The 25,194-nt window shown below is 45.9% G+C and overlaps 1 protein-coding gene across 2 annotated transcripts in view; it reads right to left on the bottom strand.

Moving 5' to 3' along the window:
- PRICKLE3 (prickle planar cell polarity protein 3) overlaps positions 1-25,194 on the bottom strand; it is a 39,826-nt gene that overhangs the window by 2,624 nt on the left and 12,008 nt on the right. For both annotated transcript variants that reach the window (XM_081175715.1, XM_081175716.1), the window contains exons 3-8: positions 24,431-24,614; positions 15,587-15,700; positions 7,692-7,829; positions 4,364-4,567; positions 2,258-2,444; positions 36-554 (exon numbers count right to left, since the gene is read on the bottom strand). In XM_081175715.1, coding sequence (XP_081031841.1) covers positions 36-554; positions 2,258-2,444; positions 4,364-4,567; positions 7,692-7,829; positions 15,587-15,700; positions 24,431-24,614 — 1,346 coding nt within the window. The remainder of the gene's footprint in view (positions 1-35; positions 555-2,257; positions 2,445-4,363; positions 4,568-7,691; positions 7,830-15,586; positions 15,701-24,430; positions 24,615-25,194) is intronic.

The raw sequence follows: 25,194 nt of genomic DNA, 5'->3' as shown, positions 1-25,194 counted from the left end.
CAAAAAATCCACCAACACACTTGGTTCTGCCTCACCCGTTCCTGGCTCCTGCTCCATGGCTGGTGGTGGGCAAGTGGAAGTACCCCGAGATGTACATTTGACTGGCTCCTCGCAACTCTGGCTGCAGCCCGAGCCATTGCTGTCTGGATCCGAGAGCTCCTCTGTTTCCGTCGGCACCCCTTCCCCTGCTCCAGATAAGCCACTCCAGCTCCTTCGGATCCTTGGGGCCGAACTAGCGGGTGCCGCCGGCTGCCCTCCAAAGGAAATGGAGCGGGCGACGTGGGAGGAGGAGGGCGAGCGCTGGGCCTGAACCCGCCGTTGCTGCCAGCTGGCTCGCCGGGAGTCTTGGGAGCGGGCACTCTGGAAAGCCGAGTCGCAGGAGTCCGAGCCGTTGGGGTCCTCGCCCAGGCTGCAGGCCCGAGAGCAGAAGATCTGGCCCTGCTTGGGCAGGAAGGGCTTCCCCAGCAGGGGCTGGTGGCAGCGCGAGCAGCTGAAGCAAGCATCCGTGGCATGCCAGTGCTGGCCCTCATAGGTCATCTGGCCCTGGTCAATGCCTGCGGGGAAAGGAAAAGGCCAGACCAGGGGACAGGTCAGTGCGTCATTACTACACAAGCACACAATGAAGATCTGGGGACAGGGTGGCTACAAATCAATGATTTAAAAAAAATAAAAACAAAATCGTATTTTTTTATTTACATCAGTTTTTTTTAATAAAAAATCAGATTTTTTAAAATTTAAATTGGATTTTTAAAATAAAATGCTTTTGGAGGGAAAATCTTTCTAAAGAAAGTTTTCCATTTAAGTTACATTATAGTCCAAAGGCTATTCATCAGGAAATAAGGATTTGTTTTAAGATTTTTATGTGTGCTAAAACTCAGTTCAAGTTTTTTTAAAAAAAACCCACAAACATTTAACCACATCGGTCAACAAATATGGATACATATGCTATAATGTTATTGTTTTAGTTCAATAAATTGTTATTAAGGAAATGATTATTCTTCTCCTTCCAATAAAGTACAGCAGAAAGGTTGCCCAAATATAAACAGCTAACTTATTAAACCTCACAATAATTTCATAATTATCTGTCTATATATTTCTAATAGTATATACAAATCAGTAATTTTGGATATAACTGTAAAAACTACTCTGAAAATTTATTATTCCAAAAATCAAACCTTCATCTGCTTGTAAGTATTAAGATTATACCAGAAAGAATGAATCTTTCTGTAAAAAAAAAAATTTAAATCAAGTCTTACTGACTAGTGATTTAAATTGTGATTTAAAAGGTGATTTAAATTGATTTGATTTAAATCAAATCCGCCCTATCTGGGGATCATGTCATGGGCTGGGAGCAAAGGTGGGTTTCGGGGGAGTACGACGGGTTTTTGCCTGCAACGGGCACCGAGAGGCAGCCACAACAATGACAAACATCGCAAGGCGGGAGGCGACAAATTTTGGCATCTCACAGGGCGATGCTGAAATTCTAAACCCCAAAGTCTGCCACTGCTGGGAGTTTTTCCCATTGCAGCTTTCTGTGGCTGCACCATAGCCGGAACTGAGTTTTTCCAACGCTAAAGAAACACTCTGCAAACACAGGGTTCAAGTTTACTGAGCCCTGGCGTGGAAACCATGTTCTGGAGACAAACCTTGTCTTCCTTCCCCATAAAGCATAAAGGTAAAGGGACCCCTGACCATTAGGTCCAGTTGTGGCCGACTCTGGGGTTGTGGCGCGCATCTCGCTTTATTGGCTGAGGGAGCCGGCGTACAGCTTGCGGGTCATGAGGCCAGCATGACTAAGCCGCTTCTGGCGAACCAGAGCAGCGCAGGGAAACGCCATTTACCTTCCCGCCGGAGTGGTAGCTATTTATCTACTTGCACTTTGACGTGCTTTCGAACTGCTAGGTTAGCAGGAGCTGGGACCGAACAACGGGAGCTCACCCCGTCACGGGGATTTGGACCGCCGACCTTCTGATCGGCAGGCCCTAGGCTCTGTGGTTTAACCCACAGCGCCACCCGCATCCCACGTGAAGCATAGCCTGATCCAATTATCTGAGAATTCATAAATAGGAACCCGCAAATGGCCCCCCAGGAGAAGTGCCAGGAGAACCCTCTTCCCAAACTCCCCCCTTGCCCAGTGCCCACCTCATCTATTGCCCCATTTCTTACAAAAAGTCCACCTGGAAACCTTAGTTCTGGAAGCCAAATAAAACTGTGCAGAAAGCACCTGCCTATGCAAAATAGCTCTGGGCATCCATACCAATGTGCTCGCCACAGGCGTCACAGTACTCTGCGTAGAGGCTCTCATAGCAGCGGCAGCAGTAGGGGCGGCTCTGGCGCATGATGTACCGCTGCCCGCCCAGCGCCTCCTCGCACTCGAAGCAGCAGAAATGGCGCATGTGCCAGTGGCGGCCTTCAGCCTCTGTGCATTCGTCTGCAAAGATAATCTGTTGGGCAGGGCAAGAAAGGGAGCCACAAGTCAGAGGGGAGGAGCGTAAACAGAAGGCAGACGCCTGCAGCCCTTTGTGGGGAATCCCACTCACAGTCAACACAACAACTTTGAGCAACTCAGACAAGTGAGCCAAGGGGCAAAGAGGAAAATGTGGAGGAGGGGAGCCCAACACCATTATGCCAACCAGAAAATCCCTTCTGGAACTCAAGGCAAACGGTTGCCGCCTATTCATGAAGTAACGTCCCAGGAGAGCTATAACAAGTGCCCTTTCTGAACACGTAGAAATCTGCTCTGCCAGGGAGGTTTGGGAACCTGAAATACACACCTCTTTCCCTTTGGTTCCTTGCTGGAAGTGATTTACAATAATAAAAACGACAGGTATTTTTTAAAAAAATCGGCATTACTAAAACCAAGAAAGAAACAGTCATAGAAATAAAAACAGACTCCAAATTCCAATGACATGATTATGATCCATCAAGGAAACAAGGGCAAAAATGACTTGAGTCTTTAAGGCTTTCCCAAAACGCAAGGTTGCAGAAATGGGATGGCAGGTGTAGATACTAGCTGAGTTAAGCCAAAAAGGTTTCCCTTACTTTAAGAGTAAGAAGAGTCCTGCTGGATCAGCCCAAAGGCCCAAGCTAGCAGAACCCGAGCTCAGCGGCGCTCTCCCAACCTGTAGCTCCCAGCTAATAGTATTCAGAGGCCAACTTCCTCTGATAATGGAACATCTGTGGATTTATCCTCCATGAATTGGTCAAAACCCCTTTTACAGCCAACACTGTAAAAAGCCATCACTACACTTTCTAGGGAGATGTAGTTCCGATTTCATGCTTTTGTGCTTTGGATTTACATTGGTTTTCATTGTAAGCCACCCAGAAATGTTGTGGAGTGGCATAAAAATGCCGTAAGTAAGTACAAAAGTAAGTGTGTGTGTGTGTGTGTGTGTGTGTGTGTGTGTGTGTGTACCCATATATATATATATATGGGTACAAAAATACCCAGGAGGACCCTTGTTCCTCTTCGTCCTTTCTCAGCTTTCCCTTCCGTCATAATAACTAATGGCATCCATGGGTGGTGAACCAGTGCCCAATTTTTGCTTTTAAAACTAAAAACTAGTCATCGCCCCACTGTCCCTCATTCATATCTCCTCGCATTCTGTGTAGTGTTACATCATTTAAAATTGAAATAGAAATTTGCTTCTTGACTCAGCAAAACTAGGTCTGGCATAAAAGCATGCGACCTGGCACACAATTTGGAGAAGAAATCTCAAAACGTGAGTGAGCGCGTGCGTGTGTATCAGGGCTGCCAAAATTCAAAAAGTGAAAATCTGGACTGACATGGGTTGCCATACATATGGATTTTCCCAGGCATTTTAGAATAGAATAAAACAGAATTTATTATTTATACCCCGCCCATCTGGTTGGGTTTCTTCCAACCAGAGTATTAAAATACAGTGGTCTGTTAAACATTAAAAGCTTCCCTAAAGAGAGCTGCCTTCAGGTGTCTTCTAAAAGTCTGGTAGTTGTTCTTCTCTTTGACATCTGGTGGGAGGGCGTTCCACAGGGCGGGTGCCACCACCGAGAAGGCCCTCTGCCTGGTTCCCTGTAGCTTTGCTTCTCGCAGCAAGGGAACCACCAGAAGGCCCTCGGCGCTGGACCTCAGTGTCCGGGCAGAACGATGGGGGTGGAGACACGCCTTCAGGTATACTGGACCGAGGCCGTTTAGGGATTTAAAGGTCAGCACCAACACTTTTTTGTTTTTTGCTGATTTCTGCCCAGACACTGCTTCTGACTGCAGTATTCTGGGTTTCTCTAGGAAATTCCAGATTTATGGCAACCCTAGTATCCATCTATCCATCCATCCATCCAATATCCCCACCCTGTGGCCTTCAGAGTGTCTGCCACAAACCCTCACCTCATCGCAGGCCTCACATCGCGGTTTGAGGCGCTCGGCGTGGTGACGCCCACAGTAGATCTTGCCGCCCTGGTAGAAGTAGATGAGGTCAACGAGGAGCTCCCGGCAGGTGGTGCACACAAAGCACTGTGGGTGCCAGCAGGCGCCATGCCCAGCCCGGCTGGCAAAGACCGCAATGTCCCCACCACATATCTGCTTCCCGCACTGCCAAGGGAAGAGAAACCAAGAGCACTTAAGACTTACATAGCACTTTGCAAAGGGTCCAAAGCACCACACAAACATTACAGAAGCCACAGGCTCTCCATCTCTGCTTTAAACCCAAACTGTCCAAGGCAGTGATCACCTTTCGAGACTTTTAATTCAAGGTGCTGCTTATTCGCCAGAGTGCCATAAATCAGACCAGGCCTTAACAATGCTACTGTTTTCTCCCATATAACCCTGTGAGACTAGAGGCCTTCAGGGAAGGATATTTCCTCTTCAGAAATAAGACTCCCCAAGGCTCACGGCAGGGCCTCCTCAGGGGTGGCACCACAACTGTCACCCTCCATTAGGAGGCCACACTTCTTCTGGGGCTGCTCACAAAAACAGTTTGGTTTCCACAGGAAGAGTTTTTAGGGGTTTTTGAATGTCTTATGTAGATTTTTCAATTTCATTGTTCTGTATGGGACAATGACAATAAAGATATTGTATCGTATCGTATCGTAAGCTTTACGAGGGTGAGCGTGCTCTGAAATGACCTTGTTGCCGTTCTATTGATTTGTGCACAGTGTGTATTTCTAAACATTTCTTGTTTCATTTGAGAATTTTCGCTGAAAGGCAATCAACATAATTTAAATAAAAAAGAGAAGAACAGAGCTGAGGGTTGGGATTTTTGTGTACATTAAAATAGCCAAGTACCTCATCTGAACACTAGATGTTGCTGTTGCTCCTCCAATGTATTTTAACTCTCCTCTTGTACCAGGAGACAAATTTCCATGTGGGAGGTGCAACTCATGGCCCACATATTTCCTCTTCCAAATTTTTTAGAGACCAACCCTTCCTGTGTATCACAGAATGCAAATACAGTGGAACAGAGCTACCTTCATAACTTTCTTGGGGAATTGCCATGTGTGTGTGTGTGTGTGTGTGTACGCACACACACAGTGGGGTAGCGTGGGGGGTGCAGGGGGGCCCGGCCGCACCGGGCGCAACATCTGGGGGTTAGGGGGCGCAAATCCACGGGTTAGGGAGCGCAAATTACTTGCCTTGCCCCGGGTGCTGACAACCCACGCTACGCCACTGCACACACACAAGAATCCAGGAGCCATAACACACTGCCTACTGGAGCATCTGCCAGCGTGGTGCCCTGCAGAGCGTGGCTGCAACTCCCCCCTGCAACCATGCTCGCTGGGACCGATGGGAACTGTCGTCCACCAACATGAGAGGGCGAGGAAGGAGGCATGTGGCAGCAACTCTAAGGCTGGAAGGAGGCTCTCGCCAGAGGACTGTAGTAGTTGTCAGAAATGCCAGCTGCTACAATTGCCCAGATTCACAACAAGGAGTGAATCAGAGCCATGCCAACAATTCTTATCTCTGACTTGCAGAGATGGGTGGAGAATGGAGCTCTTTACCAACACACAATGGCCCAGGAATGACCCGGAATAGAAGCAAGGGTGTGTTCTGGGATCACCCTGGAATTTGCTGCCCTTGCCAACAGATCACAACCCTGATTCAACTTCCAGTGAAGCAACCTCAGCATCGAAAGAGCAACTTATGCAAGCCCCACTTGCGTAGAATTCCCTAGAGCACCAGCACTACTGGCATGGGAAGGAACAGCATGAATCAAGAGACCACCCTAAGTAGCGTTTGCACGCATGAACACAGAGATGCTGACCCTGAGCACCAGGAAAGACCATTCACACCACACAAATTGGGCCTAAGTATGGACGTGGGTGGTGCTGTGGTCTAAACCACTGAGCCTTGGGCTTGCCGATCGGAAGGTTGGCGGTTCGAATCCCCACGACGGGGTGAGCTCCCGTTGCTCGGCCCCAGCTCCTGCCAACCAGCAGTTCAAAAGCACGTCAAAGTGCAAGTAGATAAATAGGTACCAGTCTGGCGGGAGGGTAAACGGCGTTTCCGTGTGCTGCTCTGGTTTGCCAGAAGCGGCTTAGTCATGCTGGCCACATGACCCGGAAAAACTGTCTGTGGACAAATGTCGGCTCCCTCGGCCAGTAAAGCAAGATGAGCGCCGCAACCCCACAGTCATTCGCAACCGGACTTAATTGTCAGGGGTCCTTTACCTTTTTATCTTTATGAATCTAATTATGAAGCCCAACTGATAAGATCTGAACTTCTGGATTCAGGTTCAGCCACAGTGGATTTAACAAACCACCAGAGGTTTGTAATGGCTTCTACACATTGAGCTGAACCCTGAGAATCTGCTGTTGCGAGTGCTAAACTAGACATTGGATGGAATATTTTTGTTTACTTAACATGTCTCCCTCTAAAAACCAGTATGGGGCGGAAGCAAGAAGAAATCCCGACGAAAGAAGAATGGCAGACAAAATTAATGGACTATGCAGAATTAGATAAAATGACAGGAAGGATTCGAAACCTGCAGGATCAGAGATTTGCAGAAGATTGGAAAAAATATAGGAACTATTTGAAGAGCAATTGTAATCAACAAATTGCGCTAATAGGACTACAAGAAGTTTTGTAAGGAAAAATATATGAAATATTGCAAAATAGAGAAAGAAGAGAAATTAGTCATAAGATTTAAAGGTAATAGTGAAATTAAGAAATGTATATTAACTGATTAGATTGGAAAATTTTCAGATGTGACTGATGGAAGTCCAAAAAAATTGTATAAGATGTAAAAGTATGTTTAATTACTGTTGAAAATGGTATGTTAAAACTAATAAAAAAATTATTAAAAAAGAAAAAAGAAACCAGTATGGGGCAGAGGAGGAGGCCACAATTTGAAGGGCAAGGGTGACCGCTTCTCCCTGCTTTCCTCCCCTCGGTCTGAGTACGCCATGTCTGGAGACGCCAGCTGGGCAAAGTTGACCCAGGGAGTGTGGAACGCATGGTGAGAAGTGGCAAGCAGAAAAAGGGCTAAGCAAGTTTCTCCCACCTGCCACTTCCCCTCTCCAAAATCCCAGACCCTCTCTGCTGCTGCTGCTTTCTCGATGTTCAGCAGTGGACTGGGCTGCCAGCCCCACTGGTCTTCTGCCAGATATCTAGCTTGGCTCTAAAGACTTCTCTGTGTTCAGTCTCCCAACCACTCTTCAACCCTGCCCTGCTTCTCAAACTGTGTTGACACTGGCAGTGCCAGAGTGAGGCCCAATACCTGCTCGCAAATGGCTCCGGTTATGGTGACGGGGAAGAGGCGGACAGTCCCACGTCCCAGGTTCTCTCGCTTTCGTTGCTGTGAGAATAACTTCAGTTCTTTCGCTTCTTCCTCTTCCAGAGAGCTGCAGTACTGAGCCTGTGCAGAGATTTTTTGGGGAGAGGGGAGAGAAGAGTTAGTCAATAAGGGCCCAAAGCAACACTGTCAAGATGTCTTCTCATCTGCTGCTGTTCCAGAGGCGCTTTGCCTATGTCCCCAAAGGCAGCCCCCAAAGAAAACGACATGTTGTAATTAAAACCAAGACCAAAAAAAGAGGACTCAGCTGCTTAGATCTCACTCTGGTTCCAGGCCTGGGGCACAAAGATCAAAGGCAGCGGCAACAAGTAGAGCCACACAGCCCTGCAGCCAGGCAGTGACCCGAGGGAAGGTGAAACTTTATAAGGAGGAAAATAAATAAAATGTTTGCCCTGCAAGGATGAAACCGCACAGCACGTCAAAGCAGGAAAGAGATGTCAGTGCATATCTGAAGGTCTTTTTCCAGACTATGTCTTAACACACAGAATTCACCGTGGTTACCCATACAATCTGCAAATGGAGGTGGGTGGGATTCAGATAGTGCTGCCTCCACCATCAAAACTGTCCCTGGAAAATCGTATTTTTCCTGCACTGAAGCTGCAAATTGCTAAGAAAACACAATTTGCCCCTTTTGGAATGATACTGTTATTATTTACAAAGCACCACTGACGTAACACGGCGATTTACAGAGTTAACATTAAGAAGCAAGGCAGGACTCTGCCCCGATGGGCTTACCATCTTAACTACTGTACAGCATCTAATGGTGTCTGTGACACAGCAGCAGGGGAATGGTGCAAGTCAATCCCTACTCTCTCAGCGCCATTTTAAAATGTCTGTCTTCTTTCCCATTCCCATTCCCAAGTGCAGATTGTGATAGAGTTCACCTTCAGCTTTTGACAATGACAGGGGTTGTTTTTTTTGAGGGGGGCGGGAGAGATTCTGAACTTGACTCTTCGCTTATGTCCCCCTAACAGCCATCGCCTCAATCACAGGTTGTGTCTTACTTTTTGAAACCCAAACTTGGTTTTTAGTCCCCGTTTAAAAATGTGGTGAGGCCAGGTCCTGGAGGTAAATAAACTACAGAAGCCACCTTAACCCTCCCTCCCTCCCTCCATTCCTTCCATCCTGATTGGCTACCAATGGACGGACGTGGGACAACGCCTATAGAAACCTCTTGGGTTGCACAGCGCTGCAGTTCCCATCAAATGCTGGCCTACCTGTCTCGTCCTTGCCCCACCCTCCTTCCCCACCTGGGGGAACCCACCAGATACTCAGCCTTGGGCTCCAGCCAACAATTGCCCCAGGACAAGGCACACCCTTGGAATGGCAGCCCAGCTTCGTTAACCTGGCACCTGTGGGATGAGGACTGCAGTCCTTGCCTGGCACTAGCCAGCCTTCCCAAAATCCCTTGGCAAAGGGCCATGTTGCTTTAAAGCTCCCTGAATGAGGAAATCACTACTGTACCCTTGTTTCCAGAATGCTGAATGGCATCATCGGGCGTCTTCCAGCCCTCTCATTACAAGGAAGGATAAACCGCAGTCCCCACAGCTGGTTTCTCTAATACTAATCAGGATCTTTATCTGATCCTTTTCCCCCCTCCCCATCATCATCATCTTGGGAAGGTTCGAGCGCCCTAATCTTTTTCAATCTCTTCCAGTTCCCTCATCTCCCTGTGTTTGCCAGCCTTGTTCCTTTGGTTTCAGAGAAAGGACCCACAAAGTGAGGGAAAGCAAAAGCGAGGTCTATACAGGGTGGAGAGGGCACAGGCCTCCAAAGACGCCATTTTTGTAGGAGTCAGGTGCTTCTTTGCTGCGAAATAATCCCAGCGCTACCCTTATCAGAACTTCCAATATGAACGAGAAGTGGTTTTCTAGCGTAACACCAAATACAGAGGATTTTCACCTCAGAGTCGCCAAGGGATAGCAATGCCACTCCACGCCCGTAGGAATCATGCCCAGTGGCATGTTCAGGTGCCAACGTTTTCCTCTTACCTCTACAAATCTCACAGAGTCCTAAAGTTTAAGGTGTCTCTGCATTTGTGTGTCTACACCAGGGACGGGGAACCTGCAACCCTCCAGATGTTGTTGGATTACAACAGGGGTCGGCAAGGTTTACCTCGCCTGGGCCGGTTCACTCCAGTGGAGATCCCTCTGTGGGCCGGATTGTGTGTGTGTGTTAGCGCGCGTCTGCGATTTCCGGTGTCTGGGCATGCGCAGACAAGATTTCTGGCACCACAGAAGCGAGTCCCCGCGCCACGTTGCTTTAGTGCAGCGTGAGGGGACTTACCGAGTGGGCAGCTCATGGGCCGGTTAAACAACCTCTGTGGGCCGCTTGTGGCCCATGGGCCTTAGGTTGTGTAATGGGTATGAGTTACTCGTGCGTAAACTGGTGCCTCTCTAGGCTAATTTGCCTTGTTGAACCTTTCTGACTGCACAGCCCCTTCTCATCGTGGCTGCCTCAGTCACTGGCAGAATCCGTCAGTGGGCGTTTCTTGAACCTCTTCCAACAAAAAAGTTGTTTGACACCCAGTCTCCTCCTCCTCTCACTGCGCGGGAGTCTTCTGCGCAGGGAAGGCGTGGGTAGCGGAGGACCTGGGCTCTCCTCACTGATGTCCAGTGAAGAGTCCTGGAGCCCTCTCTCCAATTCCCCCGTCTGCCCCCCTTCATCCCTGGTGTTGCGCTGAATGGCTTCCCCCTCTACTGAGCTGTTTCTTCCCCTGCTGCTGGGTCCTTCGCCAGTATCATCTGGGAGCCTCCCCTTCGCCTCTCGCTCCGATGTCAGTTCCCTGACAGGTTGCCTACCCCAGATTACAACCCCCATCATCCCTGGCTATCAGTGATGCTGGTTGGGATTGATGGAGGGCACCACAGACTCCTCACCACTGATGTAAACGGAGAGCCATCCACTCACAAGGTGAAGCCAGGTCAACACCACCAGGCAGCCTATCAAATCCATACAACTAACGGACAGAGCACCAGTTCCTGATAACAAGCAAGTATAAAGAGAGCCCAAGCCTGCCCATGCCTGGTGGTTTGAATACAAGCACAATGGAGAAAAGAAGACCATCTTCCAATATCTAAAGGGCTGCCACATGGAAGATGCAGCAAGCTTGTTTTCTGCTGCTCTGGAGGCCAGGACTCAAACTCATGGCTTCAAGTAACAAGAAAAGAGATTCTGCCTAAAAATCAGGAAAAACTTTCTGACGGTAAGAGTTGTTTGACAGTGGAACGGACTCCCACGAAAGGTGGCAGACTCTCCTTCCTTGGAGATTTTTAAGCAGAGGTTGGATGGCCACCTGTCGTGGATGTTTTAGCTGAGATTCCTGTATTGCAGGGGGTTGGACTAGATGGCCTTTGGGGGTACCTTGCAACTCTACAATTCACCCAAGCAACCCAACACACGTGTGCCCATAATATCACAAAAACAGCCAGGTTCAGACCCCAGGCTCCTGGCAAGCGAAAAGAGAGGACACAAATAAAATAAAAACGAAAGCCTGCACAAACAGCGTTTTACATTTCCAGTCAGTTAATGGTCACTACACACCGTCTGTCCCCATCATAAGCCAGCCCTTCCCCAGGCCTGTGGGGAAAGTGTTTTGCTGGCGACATCCTTGGCCGTGCATTGTGCAGACCTGGCCTAGCAATTTCGAGCAAGGAGGCTGGGAAATGGCATTGTGCTGCGCCTCTCCTTTGGAGAGCACTTAGCCTAATCATTAATCCAGCCCCCTGGGAGCAACAGACAAGAGCCTTGTGAATGGGAAGGGCAAAGGTATTTAGCACAGCAACCTTCATCCGATTACAATCTGAAGTGGAGGAGACCCCCCAGGCCACAGATCTCCCCCCCTTCACTCTTTCCCCGCATACATACATACAATCAGCGCTGGGAATGCTCAGCAGCCCTGTTCAAGTGTGGAAACTGTTTCCCCTCCTAAGACATGGGTAGGCAAACTAAGGCCCGGGGGCCGGATCCAGCCCAATCGCCTTCTAAAGTCGGCCCATGGATGGTCTGGGAATCAGAGTGTTTTTACATTAGTAGAATGTGTGCTTTTATTTAAAATGCATCTCTGGGTTATTTGTGGGGCCTGCCTGGTGTTTTTACATGAGTAGAATGTGTGCTTTTATTTAAAATGCATCTCTGGGTTATTTGAGGGGCATAGGAATTTGTTTATATTTTTTTTTTTCAAAATATAGTCCAGCCCCCCACAAGGTCTGAGGGTCAGTGGGCCAGCCCCCTGCTGAAAATGTTTGCTGATCCCTGAAGACCTCTAGTTTTCATTAAACATTTCTAGCCCTTATTGAGACGTAGTATGTGAACCACGCTTCGTGAAAAGGGTCCAAAGTGAGGGGGCAAGGGCTGGGGAGGGAACACATCTGTGTGACTTGCATGGTTTTTACATTCTGAAAAGTTCAAATTCCCCTTGATGAAAGATCTGGATTACCTTGGTGAATAATTTTTAAAAAGGAAAGTGGTGGGGAAACAGACTACATGAAGTGCTGTGCATTAATTAGCAGAACACACACTACCCGTTTGGAGAAGAATGCCTGCTTTTTTCTACTGTGATTATCAGCCTGTCACACACACAGAGATTAATCCCAGTAGTGCAGATCGCAAACAGAGAGCGAGAGGGAACACATTGCCTGCAGAGCAGATACCTGCTGATGACTGAAAGCAAGAGAACAAAAGCCACACACAGAAAGTGAGAAGGCAAAAAATATATAAAAAATAAAAATCCCCACCTCTAGCAAGCAAGCAAAACAAACACAACCACCCTGGGGAAATTCCTTTCCAATTCTATAGCTGGCAATTGTTAAACCTGCTGCCCTCCAGATATCTTGCTGGACTCCAATTCCTATCAGCCCCGGCCAGTATAGCCAGTGGTCCAGGGATGATGGGAATTGTAGACTAGCAACATACAGAAGGTAACTAGTTTCCCACCTCTGTGGGCCCTTGGTTTGCATGAAAGGATCTATAAACTCCCCCCTGCCAAACGGATGGCAAGTCCAAGTTGGGGAAAGGAGGGCGGGGGGAGATCTCTAAAAATGAAGTTTGGAAAGGGAAGTAGGACTGTTTATTATTATTATTATTATTATTATTATTATTATTATTATTATTATTATTATTATCATCATCATTTATTTCATGAAATTTATGTACCATTTGATTGTAAAAAATCAACATACCACCCCCAAAGCATTTTATAAAAAGATAAAAGCAAGGAAAAATTACAACAATACTTTAAAAACATACCAAAGGTTAAAATTCTAAAATATGTTAAAATTCACATCAGCATTTCAAAGCAGCTGGTAAAAAGGTAAAGGACCCCTGACAGTTAAGTCCAGTCGCGAATGACTCTGGGGTTGCGGCGCTCATCTCGCTTTATTGGCCGAGGGAGCTGGCGTACAGCTTCCGGGTCATGTGGCCGGCATGACTAAGCCGCTTCTGGCGCAATGGAACACTGAAACCAGAGGAGCACATGGAAACGCCATTTTCCTTCCCGCCGGAGCGGCACCTATTTATCTACTTGCACTTTGACGTGCTTTCGAACTGCTAGGTTGGCAGGAGCAGGGACCGAGCAACGAGAGCTCACCCCGTCGTGGGGATTCGAACCGCCGACCTTCTGATTGGCAAGCCCAAGAGGCTCAGTGCCACCCTGCGTAGGCTTGCCTAAATAAGGATGTTTTTAGCAGGCGCTGCCACACTAAAAAGATCAAATTCTCACAAACACGGAACGGGTATTAATGTGGCACCTGTAGGATAAGAAGTTCAAAAGCAATAGGTGTGGGGAGACAAGCACCCCCACATGTATTCCCTAACATGTGAGGGAGAAGTGTGCCAAACCCCTAGACTAGCCCAGCCTGCAGCCCCCACCTATCCAGCAGTCCCACATACAACATTAATAATAAAGGACGGTACATGTGGAAGCCTCTTCCTTGTGATTAGGAACCCTGGGCTGCTAATGGAAGCATTTTGCAAAGTTGCTCTATAAAGTGGAAACTGGAACGTGTCCAGAGGAGGGCAACCAAAATGGTCAAAGGCCTGGAAACGATGCCTTATGAGGAACGGCTAAGGGAGCTGGGCATGTTTAGCCTGGAGAAGAGGAGGTTAAGGGGTGATATGATAGGATGTCACATAGAGGAGGGAGAAAGGTTGTTTTCTGCTGCTCCAGAGAAGCGGACACGGAGCAATGGATCCAAACTACAAGAAAGAAGATTCCACCTAAACATGAGGAAGAACTTCCTGACAGTAAGAGCTGTTTGACAGTGGAATTTGCTGCCAAGGAGTGTGGTGGAGTCTCCTACTTTGGAGGTCTTTAAGCAGAGGCTTGACAACCATATGTCAGGAGTGCTCTGAGGGTGTTTCCTGCTTGGCAGGGGGTTGGACTCGATGGCCCTTGTGGTCTCTTCCAACTCTATGATTCTATGATTCTAAGTCTTAAGGTTTGGACTTGAAACAGCCCCTAGGGGGATTTTCTACAGCCGTGGGGCAGTCACCAAGGGCGCCTCTGTACACGCCCTTGCTGTTCAAACACAGTGCCTGGATTGTGACAGTCACAAAGGTGCTCTCAGTAGATCTGAAAAGGCAAAGATGAAAAGCAGAGAAAGCAGTTTCTGAGGTAGGCAGGCCTGAAGGCCATAAGGGCTTTATAAATCAAAAGTCGCATACAGAATTGAGTCCTGAAAGTCATGTGAAGCTGATGCAGACATTGAGCCCTAACTGATGTGCTCCCAGCAATTTGCCCCAGCCAGGACTTTGCACGGAGACCTCCAGGCAGTCATGTAGGGCAGCCCCACATAGGAGGGCACTGCCGCCTTTGAATGAATGAACAAACGAACAAAGGAATGAATGAGAGTTGCCAGCTCCTAGTCGAAGAAAATGAATGTTAATTTAAAACAAAAAAGTCTACCCTGCTTTTCTACTCTATGGGGAAGTTTTTAACATTCTATTATGTTTTTGTATATGCTGGAAGCCGCCCAGAGTGGCTGAGGCAACCCAGTCAGGTGGGCAGAGTACAAATAATAAAATGATTATTAAAAAATATATCATTATCAATGCACTCAAAGCGATTAATAAACACACTAAACCAGCAATAAGGAAACAGCAGACACAGAGAGAAAATCTGCAACAAATACGTGTCTGAAGAAAACTTTCCAAAACCCACCTCACAAACAGAAAGAAAGGGAGCCTTTTGGATCTCTCCAGGGAGGGAATTCCATAAATGTGAGGCAAAAACACCAAAAAGGCCCTGTCCCTAGCGCCTGCCAGCTGTATTTCTAAAAGTAGTGGACTAACAGCAGGGCCTCAGTTGCAGCCTTCAATGACGGAGCTTGCAAAACGTACATCTGGTCACCGTCCACAGGGTTACCCGTAATCAACCTGTTGGCCTACAGATGTTGTTTGACTACAATGCCCATCATCCCCAGCCAGAACTGGATGGGACTGATGAGAGTCGTCGTTTGACCCCAGTTTACAGAATCCTTTTGAATTCTGCTGCAAAATCTGTACAGTGGTACCTCAGGTTACATATGCTTCAGGTTACAGACTCCGCTAACCCAGAAATAGTACATCGGGTTAAGAACTTTGCTTCAGGATGAGAACAGAAATTGTGTGGCGGTGGCACAGTGGCAGCAGGAGGCCCCATTAGCTAAAGTGGTGCTTCAGGTTAGGAACAGTTTCAGGTTAAGAACAAACCTCCAGAACGAATTAAGTTCTTAACCCGAGGTACTGCCAATACGACCCCTCTGAGCTCGCAAGCACACCCATTCCCTCTTAAATCATCCTGTTCCTTCTCAGTGTGGAATAATAAAATGCCTTCTTCTCACCTCGCTGTCATGGGGGGGAAGCTGGTGGAGCAGCTGGCGAATGCGGTACCTTTCCCCAGGGCTGTTGACGTAGGGGACTTTGTCCTCTGGGAGGCAGCTGAAGAACTGATAGACCTGGAGGTAAAGAGAGCCATTAGTGGGTCAAATAGGGGAGACCAGAAGTGAGGCTCACAAGGGCTTGAGTTCTGCTGCCCAGCAGCCCAAGCAGAGGCCTTCTGCTCCGTCTCCAAGTTTTCCAGGAGTGCAAGGAAGGCAAGTTCTTTACAGGAATGTTCAAAATGTGGAAGCGAATTTGGATTGATGCGGTGATCTCCTTCAGGCTACATCAGGCATGGCCAAACTTGGCCCTCCAGCTGTTTTGGAACTACAACTTCCATCATCCCTAGCTAATAGGACCAGTAGTCAGGGATGACGGGAACTGTAGTCCCAAAACAGATGGAGGGCCAAGTTTGGCCATGCCTGGGCTACATTCATACCACTTGTTTAAAGCAAAATGATGCCCCTTTAAACAGCCATGGCTTCCCCCCAAAGGATCCTGGGAAGTGTAGTTTGCTAAGGGTACTGAGAGTTGTTAGAAGATGCCCTACTGCCCTCACAGAGGCACAGTTCCAGGAGAGGTTTAACTATCAGTCCTTCTTCACAGGGAACTCTGAGAATTGTAGCTCTATAAGGAGAACGGGACTCCTAGCAACTCTCCAAACAGTGCACAGGGAGAGCTACTCAGGTGCACGGGAGAGAGACCACTCTGAGCTCATAAGCTCAGCGCATGGCCTCAGAAAAAGCACTCTCTCTTGGTCAACATGCCCCATGGGTTCTCCTGATAATCAACAAGATAAGGAGGGTAAACACCTTATACAATGAAAGCAATGGAAAGTCTTAAAGAAATGTTTCTCAGTAATCAGCTTAAAACAAGAGCTGTGCTAATCAGATTACAGCCTGGCCTTGCTGAAGTGACCAGATTTCACAACACACACCCTACAAAAAAGGCAGCAACTGGTTTGTAATTAAATTGACACCGCCTCTTTAAAAACTTCCTACCATTTTGTTCTGAACAATCCTCAACTTTATTAAGGTAAAGATCAGACCAAATGACTTCCTTTAAAATAAAAAGTGCACCGATTATCCTAGCCTGAAAATTTTAGAACATCAGTTGACCCAGTAAATTGCTTCTGAAATTTAGAATATCACTTGATCCACTGATTTCAATGGGACCTAAGTACAACTAAATGAATCTGCAATTCTGTGCTCATTCACCTGAGAGTAGATCCCATTGAATTCAATGGGGCACACTTCTGAATACTCCTATGGGGTTGCACTGCTAGTCTGGATCCAACCCAATGTCATCTTTGCTCTGGGGATGAGTGGAGGGACTGAATTTGCATCTTACAGAAGTAGTTTTTCTCCTCACTAGAAATGTGTCCCTGAATGCATTCTCTATTAGTCCCCCTTCTCAATACACAAAAATTGCTGCCATTCACTATTATGGGTTAGTCAGAGAAGGAAAACACTTGCGACAAAAGGAAAAAACAAACCTTCATACGTTTATTTGGAACATTTATATACTGCTTTTCAACAATGAGCTCTCAGTGAAAAATTCTTACCCTTTGCAAGATAGAGGCTTGTATCCAATGTAGCCATCCTTCCAGTGCAACAGGACTTCACTCCCACTGTGAGCCCCCTAAATCTCTTCTGGGGGTTCCCCTCCAGCCCCCTAGAGCAGATTTGAGGAGGGTCCAGGGTGTGTGTGGTGGGAGAAGAAGTGGGGAAAGTCTCATTGCACTAGTGGGAATCCTTGCACTGACAGGTCGAGGGATTTTGATCCCACACACAGGCCATCATAGTCGCACGTCACAGTAAGCCAGGTATAATCCACGGCTTATTGTCTACGTGAATTGCACCTGCCTTTCTCCTTACTGCTTGTGATGGAAGGAAACAAACCAAGATCCCTGGCTTAGCATTACATCTGAACTAGAAATTGTGGTTTGCTTTGTCCCAACGCACTATGATCTGTACTGAAGATTTGCTCCAGTTTATTGATTGTTGTTTGTTGATATGAAACAGACCCCAATCCTTGGTTGGGCTTAATTGTTTTCTCTGGATGCGAGCAAAGAAGAGATAAACAGTCCAGGTAGGTGCATTACAGTAAACCATTCACTGATTTACCATAACGTGTGAACATGTTCATAATGATTAGTATTTGCTAGTTATTAATGGCCCTAACTTACTAATGTCTGTTCATTTCAGTGGGTCTACGCTGAGCAGAACCTCCTCGGTTCCATTCCCCACGCGGTCAAAAAAATGCACTGGTTGACTTTAAGGAGATTAGACAAGTTGGATGTTATTACAGAGTACAGTGGTACCTCGGGATGCGAATGGGATCCGTTCTGGAGCCCCGTTCACATCCTGAAGCGAACGCAACCCGCGTCTGCACATCTGTGGGTCGTGTTTCACTGCTTCCGCGCATGCACATGACGTCATTTTGATCATCTGCGCATGCACACGCGGCGAAACTCGGAAGTAGCGCGCTCCGTTACTTCCAGGTCACCGCGGAGCGCAACCCGAAAATACTTAAATTGAAGCACATTTATCCTGAGGTATGACTGTAAGAGTTTTAATAAGTTTTTTAAGCTGATAGACGGAGAATGGGAAGTCTGTTCTTTTTCTTTCTTTTAGTTTTTCTGTTTAAAAATGCTTGATATTTGATGTTATTTCTGTATATTGCTTTTTCTTTGTTTTTCGAGCTTTAATAAAAAATAGCTTTTGGGGGGGAAAGTTCTCTGGGTGACTTTGGGCCAGTCATCATCTCTCAGCCTAGCCTACCTAACAGGGTTATTGTGAGGGTGAACTTGAGGGTAAGGATTTATGCTGCCGAAGGTTGGCGATAAATATATAACGAATGTCCTTCCCAAGTGCTTCCCTGACTGCACTTTCCTTTTCACCTGTTAATAACGGAAGGGGGTTCTCCCTCCGTTCAGTTATATGAAATGAGGGGAAAGGGGTGGGGCGATTCCCCCTCCCTCTCCAGACCAAATGACCCTGAAATGTCTTGAGTGGGTGGGCAGAGGAGTGGGCTCTCCCTAGAAGATTTTCCTGGTTAACCTGGAGCCTGTGGAATTCTACCCTCCAGGGCAGCTGCCTGCACTGCCTGCACTCCCTACCAGGTCGAATTGGCTCCTGTCTGGCGGTGGATCTAATTTAACTCCTTCAGGAGAATGGGAATCCTGGATCCCAAAGGCCAGCGTTTGTGTCTCGGTGTGGTTATTTACTATAGTCATCAGCCTCTGCTTTTCCCTCCCCCTTCTAACAACCAGCCTTAATAACACAAAGAGAACAGCTTGTAGTTTAAAGGGTATTATTATAATCTTAGATTATCATGACGTGGCCAAGGGTGTAGCAAGGCTTCTGGGTCAGAAAGGCCCAGAGGGGTTCATCAGAACTGCCTCCTCTTGACTTAGCAGGGCTCCAACAGCACAGAGCATATATTTTTCTCCTTCTGAAATTTACCAATTACTTCCTCACTTATCTCCTTGACCTCCTTCAAAGAGAAAAGCTACGTGACTGGGAGATACTTGGCAGTGGAGATACAAGTACAAGGAGAAAAACTTTTAGTTGTTGGAATTTATGCACCAAATGAAGGCAAATCTGACTTCTTTAAGAGACTTCATGAAACCCTGACGGACTATTTGGATTACAATATGATAATTATGGGAGACATGAATGGCGTGGTCTCCACTAATATGGATAAGGCACAAAGACTAACAATCAGTAAGGAAGGGAGACTTCCTAAGACTTTCTTTGAAATGACTGAAAACATGGACTTGATAGATATATGGAGAACAAGGAACCCTCTGGAGAGAGAGGGAACCTTTTTCTCCCAAGCAATGTCGACCTGGACCAGAATTGATCAAATTTGGATTACTAGTGGTATGGCCCCAAAGATTAAGAAGGTAGAAATCTGCCCAAAAACTTGCTCCGACCATAACGCCGTGAAGATGGAAATGAAACTAACAACAACTGGTCAATTTAGATGGAGAATGAATGACGCCCTCTTTCGAGACAAGGAAATTGTTATGAAGGCCCAAAAAACCTTAAAAGACTACTTTGAAATAAATTTGAGGGCTGACGTTGAGAAAAGAGTGATCTGGGACGCAAGCAAAGCGGTGATGCGAGGCTTCTTGATTCAACAAAACTCAATAAAGAGGAAAAAACAAAATGAGAAAAAAGAAAAGATTCTGGAAAAGATAAAAGAAGGAGAGAAAAAATTAAGAGCAAAACCAAAGTCCCAGGAGATTTTAAGAGAGATCAAGTTATATCAATCACAATACATGGAACTGATGAACCTGGAGATTGAATGGAAGATAAAGCAGATGAAGCAAAAGACATTTGAATCAGCAAATAAATGCGGTAAACTTCTGGCTTGGCAACTGAAGAAAAGGCAGAAACTAAATACAGTCACAAGTTTAGAAGTGGATGGAAAGAATATCTCTAAACCTAATGAAATTAGAAATTGCTTCCTGAGTTATTTTAAAAAGCTTTATACTCAAGGCCCGCAAAATGAAGAAGACATAGATAAATTCCTTGATAAATTTGGACTACAAAAAATCTCTCATCAAAACAAGATGGACTTGAACCAGAGAATAACAGAACAAGAGATAGAGGCCGCCATTCAGAATATGCAACTGGGCAAATCTCCAGGACCAGATGGATTGACTTCAAGATACTACAAATCGCTGAAGGAATGGCTGATTCAACCACTAAAAGAAGTCTGTAATGAGATCCTTGAGGGAAAAAAGACACCTGAATCGTGGAAAGAAGCATATATTTCACTCATACCAAAGACAGAGACTGAAAAGACTCAACTGAAGAACTACCGCCCAATATCACTACTTAATGTGGATTACAAAATCTTTGCAGACATTTTGGCAAAAAGATTTAAAAGAGTGTTGATGGAGAAGATTCATAGGGATCAAGCAGGCTTTCTCCCTAAAAGACACCTAGCAGACAATGTAAGGAATGTGATAGATATTTTGGAAAAGTTAGAGGTGAACATAAACACTAAAGCAGTATTGATCTTTGTGGACGCGGAGAAAGCCTTTGACAATATTTCTTGGAGCTTTATGATAAAGAATCTCCATGGGATGGGGGTAGGTCAAGGTTTTGAGAATGGTATGGCTGCAATATACTCTGAACAAAAAGCTAAATTGATTGTAAATAATGTAGTGACGGAGGAACTTAAGATAGAAAAAGGAACACGACAGGGGTGTCCAATTTCCCCATTACTTTTTATCTCAGTTCTGGAGGTGTTGCTGAATATGATAAGGGAAGACCAGCAGGTTAAGGGAGTACAGGTCGGAGCTAAACATTACAAGCTAAGAGCGTTTGCAGATGACCTAGTATTGACTTTGCAAGAGCCAAACACTAGTACGAAAAAGGTTTTAGAAATAATACAACAGTTTGGCCAGGTAGCTGGATTTAAGCTGAATAAACAAAAAACCAAAGTCTTAGGAAAAAATTTAACAGAGACAGAAAAGGAGAAGTTTCAAGAGGAGACAGGGTTGACACTGGTCAAGAAGGTGAAATACCTAGGGGTTTATCTGACATCTAAGAATGTGAATTTGTATAAAGATAATTATGAAAAATGTTGGTTGGAAATCAAAAAAGATCTAGAAATATGGTCAAATTTGAAATTATCAATGTTAGGCCGAATTGCTGTGATCAAAATGAATGTATTGCCTAGAATGTTATTTTTGTTCCAGACCTTGCAGATCCTGGACAAGATGGAATGTTTTAAGAGGTGGCAGAAAGATATTTCAAAATTTGTCTGGCAGGGCAAAAAGCCCAGAATTAAATTTAAAATATTGACAGATGCTAAAGAAAGAGGGGGTTTTGCCCTGCCGGACTTGAAATTGTATTATGAGGCAGCAGCATTTTGCTGGCTGAAAGAATGGATGCTTCTCGAAAATACAGACATCCTAGATCTGGAAGGTTTTAACAATGCTTTTGGTTGGCATGCATATCTATGGTATGATAAAGTTAATAGTACCTTCAAGAACCACATTGTTAGAAAAGCATTGTTTAACGTTTGGATAAGATATAAAGATCTGTTGGAAAATAAAACCCCTAGATGGGTCTCACCAGTGGAGGCCAAGGCAGTGAAGAAACTCAATATGGAGGTCGGATGGCCGAAGTATTGGGAAATTTTGGAACATGATGGAGATAAGTTGAAATTGCAAAGTTATGAGAAACTGAAGCATAAGGTACAAAATTGGTTTCAATACCATCAAATAGTGGAATTTTTCAAACAGGACAGGAAAATTGGTTTCCAGATGGAAAAATCAAAATTAGAAACTGAATTGTTAGAACCTAGTACTAAGAATTTATCTAGAATGTATAACTTGCTGCTGAAATGGAATACACAGGAGGAGACAGTCAAATCAGCTATGATTAAGTGGGCACAGGATGTTGGTCATAACATCATGTCAGATGACTGGGAATGGTTATGGAACACCGGTATCAAATTTACGGCATGTAATGCCTTAAAGGAAAACATTATGAAAATGGTATACAGGTGGTACATGACCCCAGTCAAGCTGGCAAAAATTTATCATTTGCCCGATAATAAATGTTGGAAATGCAAAGAGACTGAAGGTACCTTCTACCACCTTTGGTGGACATGCCCGAAGATTAAGGCTTTCTGGGAAATGATCTATAATGAAATGAAAAAGGTACTTAAATGTACTTTTTCTAAAAAACCAGAGGCCTTTCTCTTGGGCATTGTCGGCCAATTGGTGTCAAAGAAGGATAGAGCTTTTTTCATGTACGCTACAACAGCAGCAAGAATACTCATCGCAAAGCATTGGAAGACACAAGATCTACCCACTCTGGAAGAATGGCAGATGAAAGTGATGGACTATATGACATTGGCCGAGATGACAGGCAGAATCCGTGACCAAGGAAAAGAGACAGTGGAAGAAGAATGGAGAAAATTTAAAAGTTATCTCAAGGACTATTATAAACTCAATGAATGTTAGAGTGCTTGGGTTTTTAGGAACAAAGGGATACAGTGACATAAGGTTAGAATATAGAGATGACTAAGATGGCTGAGGTTGGAAAGTAACAATTGGGAGTTGCTATAAAATTATGGACATTGGGATGCAGAAAGGGGAGGTATGGGGAAGTCCCAGAAAAGAGGTTTATGAAAATATGTTATGAAATTATACGTGTATGTTTGTTTTTCTAAGTGTTTGTTTGTCCTTTAAAATTTCGTAAAACCAATAAAAATCTTATAAAAAAAAAAAAACAAAGAGAAAAGCTACGTGACATGAAACTGCAGCTTTGAAGGCCTCCAATTTACGCTACAGACTTAAACTAGCTTTGGAAGTCATTCCCTCCTCTTCCTGGGAACTCTGGGAACTGTAGTTCCAAGTTGGATGGGAAGGCAAGGGCATCTGACGTTGCTCAGGACACTCACCAAACTATGGCCCCCCACCTGTGGATTTTGTGTGTGTGTGTTGGGGGAGCCATGACAGTCACACTGGGACAAAACTGAGACCAAAGTAGACAGTTTTGCATTTGAGGACACAAAACCCTAAAATATAAACATGACAAAAAAATTACCATAATTTTCCATCTATAAGACGCCCCCGTGTATAACACGCCCCCTATTTTGGGGGACTCAAATTTAAGAAAATGGGGGATATGGCACAGAGTTGTTCAGCTTTTTTTGCGGAGGATTGCCCAGGGATGTTGAGCTTTTTTTAGGGGGGATCACCCGCACGTGTTGCAAAATCCACCTTCCGTCTGTCCCATCACCGGAAGAATCATAGAATTATAGAATCATAGAGTTGGAAGAGACCACAAGGGCCATCAAGTCCAACCCCCTGCCAAGCAGGAAACACCATCAGAGCACTCCTGACATATGGTTGTCAAGCCTCTGCTTAAAGACCTCCAAAGTAGGAGACTCCACCACACTCCTTGGCAGCAAATTCCACTGTCGAACAGCTCTTACTGTCAGGAAGTTCTTCCTAATGTTTAGGTGGAATCTTCTTTCTTGTAGTTTGGATCCATTGCTCCGTGTCCGCTTCTCTGGAGCAGCAGAAAACAACCTTTCTCCCTCCTCTATGTGACATCCTTTTATATATTTTATATATATATTTTTTATATATATATTTTATATATATATTTATATATATATTTTATATATTTGAACATATCATATCAGCCCTTAACCTCCTCTTCTCCAGGCTAAACATGCCCAGCTCCCTTAGCCGTTCCTCATAAGTTCCTCATAAGAAGCTGCCAATCACCCGCCCAACTGCCGGAGCATCAGCCAATCAACAACACCTTTGATGCAGCAACCAATAACACGCACAGTAGCCACTGACAGCTGCAGCAGCAACCAATCAAACGTCTACCCTATGCACTACCATTGTATAAGATGACCCCCACTTTTTAGCATGATTTTAAAAGAAAAAACCGTCGTCTTATACACAGAAAAGTACGGTGATTCAATAATAAGCCTATTATTTGTTTGCAAATAATTTTAAAGATACAGTCATACCTTGGGTTACAGATGCTTCAGGTTGCATTTTTTCAGGTTACGGGCCGCCGAAACCCGGAAGTACCAGAACGGGTTACTTCTGGGTTTTGGCGGTCGCACATGCGCAGAAGCGCCGAATCGCAACCCGCATGTGCGCAGACACACCGCTGCGAGTTGCGGACGCTGCGGGTTGTGAACGTGCATCCCGCACGGATCACGTTCGCAACCCGAGCGTCCACTGTACAGAAGTTCCAATAATCCTGGATCCCAAAGAGACCCTGGTGCAGATGATGCTCTAAGGTTACCTGCTCAGGCTTGAGTCCTGGGGGCACCCAGGCGTATTCCTCAGAGGCGCAGCCAGAGTCGTCGTCTGAGATCGAGTGGCGCTGGAAGTCAGAGATGAGGCGGCACATCATCCTCTCCAGGTCGACAGGCACCATGCGCACCGCATGCTCCTCCCTTGGGCACTTGCAGTGTTGGCAGATCTTCCTGCAGAGGAAGGGAAACGTAATGTCTCCAGGGATACAGTCCCCGAACACCAACTAGACCCTGAGACAACCAAGCTGCCCAGCAAAGCTCTACTGCTGCCTCAAGATCCTCAATGCTTTGCCATAACTCACCCGCCTGTTGAGCCCTAAGAGACACAACCCTGACAAATATAAAAGGTGCACCAAGTCTACACGGAGGCAGAGACCTCAAATGTCGCTGTGACCACCAGTTATAAGGGAAAAACAGGATGTTTGAGTAGCCGAATAACAAGATAGGTTCAAACTTGATGGTGTGAAGAAAGCAGGGTGGGGGGGGGACCACTGTGCTAATTCATCCTTAAAGGTAAAGGTAAAGGGACCCCTGACTGTTAAGTCCAGTTGTGGCCGACTCTGGGGTTGCGGCGCTCATCTCGCTTTACTGGCCGAGGGAGCCGGCATACAGCTTCTTGGTCATGTGGCCAGCATGACTAAGCCACTTCTGGCGAACCAGAGCAGCACACGGAAACGCCGTTTACTTTCCTGCCAGAGTGGTACCTATTTTACTTTGACGTGCTTTCGAACTGCTATGTTGGCAGGAGCTG

Source organism: Podarcis bocagei (assembly GCF_964188305.1).
Source record: "Podarcis bocagei genome assembly, chromosome: 17".
Classification (NCBI taxonomy): Eukaryota; Metazoa; Chordata; class Lepidosauria; order Squamata; family Lacertidae; genus Podarcis; species Podarcis bocagei.
This window is presented reverse-complemented; position numbering and strand designations above follow the sequence as displayed.